The sequence below is a fragment of the Vombatus ursinus genome, unplaced genomic scaffold, assembly GCF_900497805.2.
Source record: "Vombatus ursinus unplaced genomic scaffold, bare-nosed wombat genome assembly UNPS02014906.1, whole genome shotgun sequence".
Lineage (NCBI taxonomy): Eukaryota > Metazoa > Chordata > Mammalia > Diprotodontia > Vombatidae > Vombatus > Vombatus ursinus.
Genome location: NW_020954684.1, coordinates 355928 through 367785, shown reverse-complemented (window position 1 = coordinate 367785; position 11858 = coordinate 355928). Strand labels below are relative to the sequence as shown.

The 11858-nt window shown below is 45.0% G+C and overlaps 2 protein-coding genes across 2 annotated transcripts in view; both read right to left on the bottom strand.

The window, feature by feature from the left end:
- Window positions 1-2570: 2570 nt before the first annotated feature.
- Window positions 2571-9899, bottom strand: GNB3 (G protein subunit beta 3). The gene is made up of 11 exons (XM_027843314.1): window positions 9668-9899; window positions 8899-9324; window positions 8253-8341; window positions 8004-8042; window positions 7706-7812; window positions 7560-7623; window positions 7215-7377; window positions 7013-7079; window positions 6680-6881; window positions 5417-5633; window positions 2571-3176 (listed from the first exon to the last, which is right to left on the bottom strand). The coding sequence occupies exons 3-11, from the start codon at window positions 8307-8309 to the stop codon at window positions 3070-3072; spliced, it is 1023 nt and encodes a 340-aa protein (XP_027699115.1). The 5' UTR covers window positions 8310-8341; window positions 8899-9324; window positions 9668-9899; the 3' UTR covers window positions 2571-3069.
- Window positions 9900-10085: 186 nt separating this feature from the next.
- Window positions 10086-11858, bottom strand: part of P3H3 (prolyl 3-hydroxylase 3) — an 11915-nt gene continuing 10142 nt past the window's right edge. Inside the window, exon 15 of the mRNA XM_027843356.1 lies at window positions 10086-10814. Coding sequence (XP_027699157.1) covers window positions 10650-10814 — 165 coding nt within the window. The 3' untranslated portion in view covers window positions 10086-10649. The remainder of the gene's footprint in view (window positions 10815-11858) is intronic.

Below are 11858 nucleotides of genomic sequence, written 5' to 3'. Positions count from 1 at the left end.
TTTTTTCTTTTTTCTTTTTTTTGGCTAGGCAATGGGGTTAAGTGACTTGCCCAGGGTCACATGACTAGTAAGTGTTGTGTATCTGAGGCCAGATTTGAACTCAGGTCCTCCTGACTCTAGGGCTGGTGCTCTATCCACTGTATCACCTAGCTGCCCCCTTTGTGTGTGTTTCTTAAGGTCACAATAAAAAAAAAAAAGCTGAAATTCAAACCTAGGCCACCCCCACCCCCAAAGAAAAGGAAAAAAAAAAATTACTTTAGTAGCTAAAAATGGAAGAGAAACTTGAGTCAGGAAGATCAACTAGGCAGTCTTGTTTGTCTAGGCCAGAGAGTTTAAACACCCCTCTTTGCTGGCCTATAAAAGAAAGCCAACAGCCTGCTGGCCTCCCTGTTTTAACCTTTCCTTGTTCAAACAACAGACCAGAGTACAGCAGAGTGGACCTGTCCACTCTAGGCTAAAGTATTCTGAGGAATATTTTCTTCCCCAAAGCATCCAGGTTTTTGCTCGTTTGAATGCTTCAGATAGGTAAATGTTGTGGGCAGGTTGCACCTGTTTAGAAAGCATTTACTGGTAACTGGTTGGCAAGGACAGTATACCCCTGCCTCTCCCTGCCCTGATTCAAGAAGATAGAGGAGGACTTTCTAATCTATGAGATGACAGCAGACATGACAGTGGCGGACTGTCAAGAGTTCATGCTGAAACACATGACACGAGCAAATATATGGTTGCCCACCTGGCCCAAAGTTGAAGTCTAGGGACAGTATTATTCCTGAAACTCTGCATCCCAGGAAGAGGAGGGAAAATTTCTAGGTGACATGATCCCACAATCTTATTTTCTAGCAGTAAGGGGAGATTTCTTGGGTAGCATCAGTTTTGGGGGACTGTCTCAAGAATAGCTCCAAAGGGGCAGTTAGGTGGCACAGTGGATAAAGCTCCAGTCTTGGAGTCAGGAAGACCTGAGTTCAAATCTGGCCTCAGACACTTGACATTTACTAGCTGTGTGACCTTGGGCTAGGCACTTAACCCCCGATGGCCTCACCAAAAAGCAAAAAAAAAAAAAAAAAAATTGAGAGTTCAGAGACTTGATCTTTTAGAAAGAGGGTTCTGAGCAACTCTTGGAGCAGTAAAAGGTTTACTCATGTGGCACCTACTACTAGGAATCAGAATCAGTAAAGAATTAAAGCTTCAAGATGAGGGAACAGAAGATCTGTACTTTGTTTCCTATTATTAATGTGAATTGTTTGGAAAAGGTACATTGTAAAGAGATTGCCTGTCTAGTAGTTCCAAGGTGTGTTTGCTTTCCAGGTATAGTCCTACATGGCCTTCCACTATATAGTCATAGAATGACATCGTTAGTCAAGGAAGGACTGGACCATGTGGGAGAAATTTATTTCATTAAAATGTCAGAATGTGGCCTCCACTGAGCTTAAAGGATATTATGAGCGGCTTATACATTTTCTGGATTTGTTTATAGGCTGTTCTGAATCTTTTGTATTTTCTGCATTTTTCTATGAGGTGACATGAAGACTGTCCTCTACCCAATATAAATTTGTTACCTTGAGTGCTTGTTCAGGAGTTTGGGATCCTATTCCTCACATTTGTGGAAATCTAGACACACACATATTTGGAGATTTCTCAAAGCAAACTCTGAATAAGGGCATGTGAGTCAAAGAGATAATGACCTTTTTGGAACCCACCATTACTCGGTCTGGGTGAGTACAGAGTTTTGAGGGCTCTGGGTCATGGGTTACACACTGAAATGTGTAAAAAAAGGAGGTCAGCAAGTGTTGTAGAAAGGACAAGGGATAACCGATAGATGGACTAGTTAAATATTGATGGGATTTTGAAATAATGAGAGGAAGGCTTGCATTGTATCAGTAGGATCCTCTTTGAAAGACTTATGAGAAGACGTAGACAAGAATTATACGGAAGAAGTTGTAGGTGGGTTATAATATGCACCATGAGAGGGAGTAGTCACATAGATAATATTATGGATTCATCAAAAAACTCCCAATAAAACTATATCCCTATCCCCTAACCAGCAGGACCCTGGGGCTTAATCCCTGAGGCCAATCTCACTTTCTTCTACTTCCTGTCTTCTCCAAAGTAGCCTAATGATTAAATTCTAGGCCTCCAATTCTGTCACCTGTTCTAGGTCCAGACTTTACCAAGCAGCCGTCGGTACCATTATTTCCCTCTTACTTCCCTCTCTCTACAACTGAGCTTTCAAGTAGATGATTCTAAATTTGATCTGGGGAGCTTAAAATAGAACCATACCCTTTCTCTCTCATAATGCCTAGGAATTATCACTATTAGTTTGTAGTTCTGCCTAAGCTCATTCTTTCCCCGTTCCTGGACCTCTGGAAAGTTCAGGAGGATTTAGGCCCTATAGTTTTTAACCCTCCGTGTTGACGGAAAGAGAAGCTTCAGTTGCTCCTGGGTCACCTAATAGAGGGTGTGAAGATTTTTGGAGGGGTGCGTCTTGGGCCCCTTGAACAAGAGGAATGAATGTGAGTCAATTCACAAAGATTGGTATTATGATAGGGCTGCCTTTTATTGAATCTGAGCTAGAAAAGAAGGGACATAAGGAAAAGGAACAAAGGTTAAAGAGGGTCCTGAAGCAGGGCACAGAGAGGAGGATAAGGTTCTGGTTCACCCCAGTAATGCCTAATTATACCTTCTAGGTCTGGCCTTCTATGGCGGTTGCTGAAACTATTGGTGAGGAACCCAGGGCCTTCTAAGTCCTCGCTTCCTGTCAGAGCCAGCCATCTTATTTTAGAGACCGTGAAGGGTGTTTAGAAAGGAAGAGGAAGAGGCTAGATAGGGGTCAGAATGGTCATTGAGGAAGGTAGGGGGAAAACTGCACAAATATGTAGGGAAGGGGACCCATACGGCCATCCTGTCCCAGGCTTTGCTGCTTGCCATGCTCTTCTCTATGTTTCCTAAATCCTACCTGCCCTCTAAGGGGAAGCACTGAGGAAATGGTAGCAGGTGAGTTCAAGTCTTCAACAGGATGCAGGCTACCAGAGATCCAAACTGTCCCTTATCTCCCATCTTGTGCCACCCTCTTCAGTTCCAGATCTTGAGGAAGCTGTCCCAGGAGCCTGTGGCCACTGCCATCCCATCAGCTGTAATCCCCAGGCAACTGACTCTGTTGTCATGGCCTGAGAGGGTCCCTATGGAAAAGCAAGATAAGCCTCTAGACCTCTGGGTTTGAGCAGAGAAGAAAGTATTCTGATCAATGGCAGCCTGCATCCATGGGGAAAAGAACTGTTTCCTGAAAGAAAGGGTTCTCTCTTCTCCACACAAGCCAATGGGATTTCCTATGTGTCAAAGAGCCCATTAGAAAAGACATTCCCCTCTGCTCGGGGATAAAGGAAACGCAGGTCCTTGTGGTTATAATGAAGGAGGAGGAGGGAGTTCTCTGTGTTCTCTGGTGAAAGCTGGAGGAGGCAAGGACAAGGTTATTCTCAGGGGCGAGGCGGCCCTAGCTTATCCCTTTCCATTTGGGTCAAGAACAGGTCAGTGAATCCCAGGGGAAACTCCTCTGAGTACCCTGATATACCTGGATGTTTCCCAAGTACTTAATCCTAAAGACCTGGGCCAGAGAATTAATTTTCAGACACCCTGAGGGGCTCATTTCTGTTACTGCTGATTTGGCCTGGACCCAGAACTGCCTAGTCTGTGGCTTGGTAGTATAGAAGGGCCCACATTCAGACATTTACATCCTCATCTTTCACTGTTCTCTGATGAAGGGAATGGGATGGTCCTAGATCATTAGATAATCGTTAGAACTAGGAATGGAGAAGACCATAGTATCATACATGTCGAGATGGAAAGGATTTTCAGTCATCAAGTCCAACCTTCCCGCATTTTAAAGATGAGAAAACTGAGACCCTAAGATCTTAAGTGGATTTGAACTCAGATCCTTTGACTCCATGACCAACAGGGAATTCTGGGAATGCTCCCTCTGTTTTTCCCAACTTGATCTCTCAATGCTAAATACAGCTACTTGTAGAGAATCAGGGGCATCAGCTGTGGAAAGATTAGAAAGAATAGGGTCTTATGTTGTTGCTATTCAGTTGTGTCCAATCCTTCATGACCCCATTTGGAGTTTTCTTGGCAAGGATAGTAAAGTGGTTTGCCATTTCCTTCTTCAGCTCATTTTAGAGGAAACTGAGGCAAACAGGGTAAAGTGACTTGCCCAGGATCACACAGCTATTACGTATCTGAGGTTGAATTTGAATTCAGGTCTTCCTGACTCCACCTAGCTGCCCATAATAGGATACCTGAGTAGTAATAAAACCATAGAAATGGAAGGGGACTCATACAGCCCCTCTCCACATTACAGAGAGAAAAAATGAGACCCAAGAAGTGAAATGACTTGACTAAGATCACAAAGCTGGTTAACAGGGGAGCCAGAAGTAGAATCCTGATGTCCTGGTTCCAAGTCTTAAACATCTTTCCATCTGATCTTTTTTTAAAGATCCCTTTAAGGGAATCATTTAAGGCAGTTAGATGATGTAATGGATAGAAACCTGGACTTGGAGTCAGGAAGATCTGAGTTCAAATCTGGCCTCAGACACTTACTAGCTGTGTAACCCTGAATGAGTCGTTTAGCCTCCATTTGACTCAGTTTCCTCAACTGTAAAATTGGGATAATAACAGCAGCTACCTTGCAAGTGAGGATCAACTGAAATAATATTTGTAAAGTGCTCAGCACAATGCCTGGCATATGATAGCTACTCTTTAAATACTTATTCCCTTCCCCTCATAACATTTTAACTTGAATGTGGTACAAAAATAACAGTAATAATCCCCATTCACATGGCATTTTAAGCACAAAGTACTTTACTTAGGACAATTGTGTGAGCTAGCTAATGTAAGTATCATTATGTAGATAAGAAAATGGAAATGACTACATGGGATGATCCTCGAGTATCTTAATTGAACAAGATGGTCGTGGACCATGGGGTGTGGTGGTCAGTATGATCTTGAAATTGAGAGATAGTAGTATGGAGAGATAGAGGCAGCTAGGGGGCGCCACAGTGCACAGAGTGCTGGGCCTGGAGTCAGGAAGATGAGTCTTCCTGAGTTCAAATCTGTCCTCAGACACTTAGTAGCTATGTGATCTTGGGCAAGTCACTTAACCCTGTCTGCCTCAGTTTTCTCATCTGTAAAATGAACTGGAGAAGGCAATGGCAAACCAGTATCTTTGCCAAGAAAACCCCACATGGGGTCACGAATAGTCAGACATGACTGAAAATGACTGAACTGAAGTATGGGGAGAGCCTCTTGAGTTGTAGCTGGTAGGAAAGTTTCGGATCACGGACGACAGGTGCAAAGGTCCTAAACAGGGAAAGAGAGGATGTTGGAAGGAACCAGAGACTTAGTCTGAAGAAAAGGGCAACCTTACCAACACGTTCACCCTTCATGGAGTCCCAGATGTTGCAGTTAAAGTCATCATAGCCAGCCAGCAACAGGCGGCCACTTAGGGAGAAGGCAACTGATGTAATGCCACAGATGATGCTTTCGTGGGAGTACGTGATCAGCTCCTGGTCAGCCCGAAGGTCGAAGAGACGACAGGTGGCATCATCTGAGCCAGTACAAATTGCTTCACCATTGGGGAAGAACTGAGAAGAAGCAAGACAAAAATCACATTGGGGGGGCCCTTTTAAGGAACACTATCCCCTATTTGTTTAACCTTCCATAAGCAATTTCCCTTCTACTTCAAACCCTGGCCCTCTGTGATCCCAGAGCTTGACAATTCCCTGTTTTCTGCCTCCTGATACAATTAGGACCCAGACTTTGGTTTTATGGGGGGGGGCAATTGAGATTAAGTGACTTGCCCAAGGTCACACAGCTGGTAAGTATCTGAGGCCGGATTTGAACTCAGGTTCTCCTGCCTCCAGGGCCAGCGCTCTATCTACTGTGCCACGTAGCTGCCCCTCCCCCATCCTCTGCTTTGGTTTTAAAGCCTGTGGTTCTTAAGGGTTTGGGCGATGTAAAAAGAGCTGGGCCAAGTCCAGAAGTTAGAGGTGGGAGGGCTGTAGTAAGGCAGATTAGCTAGAGTAAGGGAAGGGGAAACAAATTGTAGGTGTGGGGTGTAAATAAAATGATCACCAAAAGGACATTGAAGGGGCAACTACGTGGCACAGTGGATAGAGCACCAGCCCTGAAGTCAGGAGGACCTGAGTTCAAATCTGGCCTCAGACCAAACACTTGACACTTCCTAACTGTGTGACTCTGGGCAAGTCACTTAACCCCAATTGCCAAAAAAAGAAAAAAAAGACATTGAATTCTGAATAACGGTAAAACCAGTGAAGATCCATCCAAGAGGAAAAATAATGAAACTTCTCCCTGAGAGCAGAGAGGTGGAGAATTACTAGGACTGAATATTTTCTACATGATCAGGCAGCCTTATATCAGATGCTTTCACTTAATTGTTTTTTTAATTTGTTCATATGGAGAGAGTTTGGTTTTGAGGGGATGAGGAAGAAATAATTGTGATACAAAGGCCAAAGTCCTCAATAAAATTTATGTTAGTGAAGTAATGGAGTTTCCATTACTTTATTTTTTATATTTTATATTTATATTATATTATATGTATTATATTTATATTTATGTTATATTTATAATAATATTACTCTACTTTATGTAGAAAGTAAGAGGTACATACACAGATAGCATTGATGTCGGACTCGTGCCCAGTGAAAGTTTGGCGGCAAGTCCCCTCTCGGACATCCCACAGCTTGGCACTGGCATCGCAGGCCCCAGAAATAAAGAGTTTGAAATCGGGAGAAACAGCCAGGCTCATGCAATCTCCTGTGTGGCCCAAAAACACCATCTTCTGCTGCCCAGTCTCAATGTCCCACAGAGCACTGTAGGCAGTATGACAGAAACATGAGTAGGAGAAAACAGTAGCAGCATCTCCCCCAAAAGTACATTGTTTTGATGCCTACATTTCCCAACCCCCCAAAAGCATTGGCTCCTACAATCCCTTCTTTGTTACCATGTGGTATCTCCAGAGCTGGTCACAATGTTGTTGTCATCTAAGAATCGGCAGCAGGAGAGGTAACCTGTTGGGGATAGAAGGGCTGCCACCAGGGGTAGTGGCTGAGCCTGAAGGAAGGCTAAGCCTTCTTCTTCATGTGGAGGTGGAACCTAGGGCCAAAGTCTCAGTGTGAGAGGCTCTCCTCCGGCAGGGATCTCACCTGTGTGGGCAGAGAGCTCCCGGCTGACTTTGACATTGCCCTCGCGGGATTTGAGGCTGTAGATGGAACACATATTGTCCAGCCCCCCACATGCCACGAAGTTTCCCGATGGAGCATAGGCACAGGTCATGACCCAAGAGGAACGAAGCGGGATGGCATGGACCTGGCAGGGGAGAGCAGAATGTCATAAGGACTGGTAGTAGCAGGTTTAGAACAGAAGAGGGAGGAGGATAAGTTAGAGAAGGAAATAGAGGTAGGTCCAAGAAGCACGGCAGTAGGAAAGGGGCTTTGCCTGGGTAATGGGGAAAGTACTTCAGGGTGGATGGGGACAGATCAGACAGGCACCTTGTTGGTTGTATAGGTATCCCACACAATCAGCTTCCCATCCTGTGAAGCACTCACTAGCAGCCTAAAGAGAGAGTAAGGCATCCAGGTTACTCAAGGATTTCTCCCTTTTCTTCCCTATCCTAGGTCCTTCTTCTTCAACTCACTTGGAGTCAGTAGACCAATGCATGGCATAGATCTTGGCCAAGTGTCCACGGAGAGTCCGGCGTGTCCGCATCTGAATCCGCCCAACAACCTCTAGACCAGAAGTAAGCTATGAAGGATAGAGGCTAATTAGAGCTTTAGAGGCTACCTAGGTTCCTGCATGCTGATCCCACCCCATCCCTGGACTGTCCTCTCCTACAATGTGACTCTGAGCATGAAATCCTGAATTCCACCAATCTTTTTCTCCACTTTCAAACCCCTGACCCCAATTCTCATTTGCTTTGGTGGAAAAGCTCTTACCTCTGCCAGGGTGGTGTCAGCACAGGCTTTCCGGGCATCCTGAGGGGAAAGCAATCATCAGGGTAGGGAAAGGGCAATAGGGAGACAAGGAGGGAGCTAAGGGTCCTGATATGAGTTGGGGGATGGAGGAATCCCCAAATTTGAAGGGGATCCAGTGTAAGATACTCTTAGATCTAGAGTGCCAGCTTAGAGGGTTCATGGCGTTGAGGAGAATCCACAAGTATGGGGATCTCTAGCATGGGAGATTACCGCAATCTGTTTCTTGAGCTGTTCAGCTTCCTGACGCAATTGCTCCATCTCCCCCATGGCTAATAGATGAAACTGTTCCTGTTTCTGCCCTGGCAAAGGGATGTAGATAATTAGGGAACTCAACCTCTGTGACCATTGTACCTCCCTTCACCCCACAAAGACTCCTTCTGACCTTACCACGTCACTTATGCTGTATCCCTTCACGTTCCATCTAGACAGCTCCAGAAAGGAGTAATATTCCTGCTAATAGCTCCCATTTATACACAAACTGAAGGCTTACAAAGCACTTTCCTCACAACCACCTTGGGAGGTGTGTGGTACAAATGCCATTACCCATTTTATAGATGACAGAAGAGGGGCTAAGAGAGTGAAATAAATCACCCATGCTAAGTGTTAAAGCTAGGGTTCAACATACTTTCCACTCTACCATGTAAATAATTGAACCCTTTTACCTGGAGCAGTGTGGGATCCTTTCCCAAGGGAAAAAACCCTTCCTAGGGTGCCTTCAAATGGACAAATGACAAGGTTACCCTCTTGCCCCATTCCCTCTAAGTTCAGTTATGTTAGGTTCACTCCCACCCAAAGTTCACCAGAGCAATCCCTCCAGCCCTTCCCACTCTGCCACAGTAGCAGGACCAGTCCTTACTTGAAATTAGATTTGATCTTGCTCTGGATCTTGACTCCTTCTCCCTTGCCTCCGGTCCAATGCCCTTGGGTCAGCTGCCCCAGCTCTACTGCTGGAGACTGGCCTGGTCCCAGTGAGGTAGGGGGTGGGTAAAACCAGGTGGGGAAGGGGAAGGACTGGAGTGGAAGGTTAAGGTCAGGACAGTTAGGATATTGTCAGGGACCTAAGGGGAAAAGGCTGGAACTAGATGGGGAGAGGGCAGTGTAGGGCTGAGCCTTGGTGGAGACTGCCAGAGAGGGCCAGGTTCCCTTGCAATGTTCCCCTGTCTTCTTAGTTGGAGGGCATTAAGGAAAGATAGGGGTGGGGGAGGAGGAGCATGTGCTTACCAGGACACCTCTCTGATGGCAGAGATAAGAGCATCAAACCACAGCTGGGATTAGACTAAAGCTGTTGAGGATTAGGGGGTCAGACTTTTGTTGTTGTTGTTGGAAGGAGGGGGACAAAAATGATAGCAACAATAACTCCTAATTGAGATTATCCTAGGAGGGGGAAGATCCAGCCCAGATTCCAGAACAGGGAATAGGGTGAGGGTTAGGGATGATGATGTTGACAAATACCCTTCTCCACCAGCCAAGAGTAAGTGGCTCCCTAGGACTGATGGAATCACCAACAGCCAGAAGGGTTTATGAGAAGGGGGGGACATCACCCAGAAAACAGAGATGAGATTAAAGGAGACTGATCTGGATAATCTCCCTCCCCAAAACCCCTACCAGCTGTCCACAGGTCTTACCTTTAGGGGAAGGGCTGAATGTAAAAGGGGCAGAATGTGGAGGGTGGGGGGCCTGTCTGGATCCAAGACTAGAGAACCAAGGTTAGGAGTAGGCCACCTCAATTTAGCCCTCTCCTCAATGTCAGGCATCCACAACTACCTCCCTATTCCCCAGCATCCCCAAATGTCCTGTCCTAGGAGAGCAGAGTGGCCAGTCAGAATGTCCCGGAACTCATTAAAGTTTTGGTAGAGAAGAGTGGGTAGTGAAGATTGAGGCACAAAAGGAGGGATGATTTTGGGCTTGGACCATTTGCATGAGCAGAACAGGTGACAGAGATTTCATTAACAAATTTAGAGGCCTTAACTCAACCTCCTGGCAGCACAGTGAGCCATCTTTACATTCACATTTACATTCACAAGTAGTACAAAACTTAGGATCTGAATGTCATTTATTGCTTTGTGTGACAGGCTAACTGTGAGAGGGGGATGGCCTCCCACCCTTCCTCCCTTCCCTCCCTGCCCCCCCAAAGCACTCAAATACTTTCTGTTCTACCATCACTTAGGAGAGGGAGTTTGCTCATTGTGAACTCCCTCTACGAGTGAGGTCACAGGTCCAGCTCCTAACCCCCTCCCATCACTTGGTGGAAAATGCTCCATTGTTCTTGTCCTCCAGAGGGGTGTGGGGAGAGAGGCTGGGGAGGTCAGCATGCTCAAGAAGCCACGCTCTTTCAGGCTCTGAGGTATTCTGTCCATAATATTACCTCTCCTCCCCCTTTTCCTACTTGCAATCCCAGGTTCATAACAGAAGTTCTATCCCCTCTGACCCTTGAAGTGAGAGGGAAGCTTTCTCTGTTCTGTTGATTATGATGTAGAAGGCACTCGATGTTGGACTCATGATGTCAGTGGGTGGCTGCGTGGTACACAGAATGAATGCAGCACCACCACTCTTCCCCCTGCCCCTTTGGTTGGGATGTCTCTAAGTAATTTTTTCTCTTTCACCCCTTCAAAGCTCTTCCCGAGCAGGACGTTGCCTTTCGACCTCCATGCGGGCTTTCTGTGGCCTCCTTCCCAGGGCAGTGGGAGGCTCTGGGGAGGAGTCCCCACTGGGTATTTCCCCTTCCTCAGGTTCTTCCTGTTCCTGAAGCAGCATCTCAGCCTCTGCCCGGTCCTGGTTGTGGGGATGTAGAGAAAAAGTCAATGAATCTCATTTGGAAGGGACTTCCTAGCAGAAGTAGTGTGATTCCAGCTACCATCCAATGCAGGAATTCTCTCTGTAACATCCCTGTTATACCATCATCCATCCATGGCTTAATTCAACCCCTGCAGAAACAGGGAACATCCCTCATTGTTAGCTCTGATGTCATCAGTCAAAATTTTTTCTTTTATTAAACAGAAATCTACTCCCCTCTGACTTTTATGTATTGACCCTGGTTCTGCCCTCTGGAGCTACATGAAATAAATTTAACCCTCTTCCAAGTGACAGCCCTCTAAATAAGTGAAGACAGTTTTCATATCTTGAGATTCTTCTTCAGGTTAATCATCTCCAGTTCACTCAGCCATATTTTATATTACCTCATATTACCTCATATTTTCAAGACCTCCAGCTATTCTCCACTTTATTAACGTCCCTCTCAAAATGTGATACGAAGAATAATTCAACATAAATACTTGAGATATGGGCTGACCAGTGTAGAATACAATGGAATGGTTACCCTCCCCCCACCCTTATTCCTAATTTCATATTTTTATTAATGTAGTTTAAGATCAAATCAGCTTATTCAGCTACCACATTTCATTACAGATTCATATTCAGCCAGCAGTAAACTAAAACCATTGTCTATTTCACACAACCTGCTCTATCCAGTTTTTTTCCTATCCTGTATTTATTAAAATTATTTTTAATTTTTCTCCAGTTATGTTATTGTAGTATATTGTTTTTCTGATTTGGCTTACTCTACTCTGCATCAATTGAAATATTTCTATGCTTCTCTGAATTCTTTGTATTCATCATTTCTTATGGCACAACAATATTCCATTATATTTATTTATCACAGTTCATTCAGGCATATTCCCCAGCTGATAAGCATATATACACTGTTGCCAATTCTTTCTTATCATAAAAAGTTCAGCTATAAATATTTTGGCATATGTAGCACCTCTCTTTCTGTCTTTGACCTCTTTGAGGTATATGTACCTCTTTCTAGGTGAAAGC

Coding starts and splice junctions, on each gene's coding strand:
- GNB3 (XM_027843314.1), bottom strand. CDS start 8,309: ATGGGGGAGATGGAGCAATTGCGTCAGGAAGCTGAACAGCTCAAGAAA. Junction 8,043..8,252: donor AGCTCAAGAAACAGATTGCG/GTAATCTCCCAT, acceptor CTTTCCCCTCAG/GATGCCCGGAAAGCCTGTGC. Junction 7,813..8,003: donor CTGACACCACCCTGGCAGAG/GTAAGAGCTTTT, acceptor TATCCTTCATAG/CTTACTTCTGGTCTAGAGGT.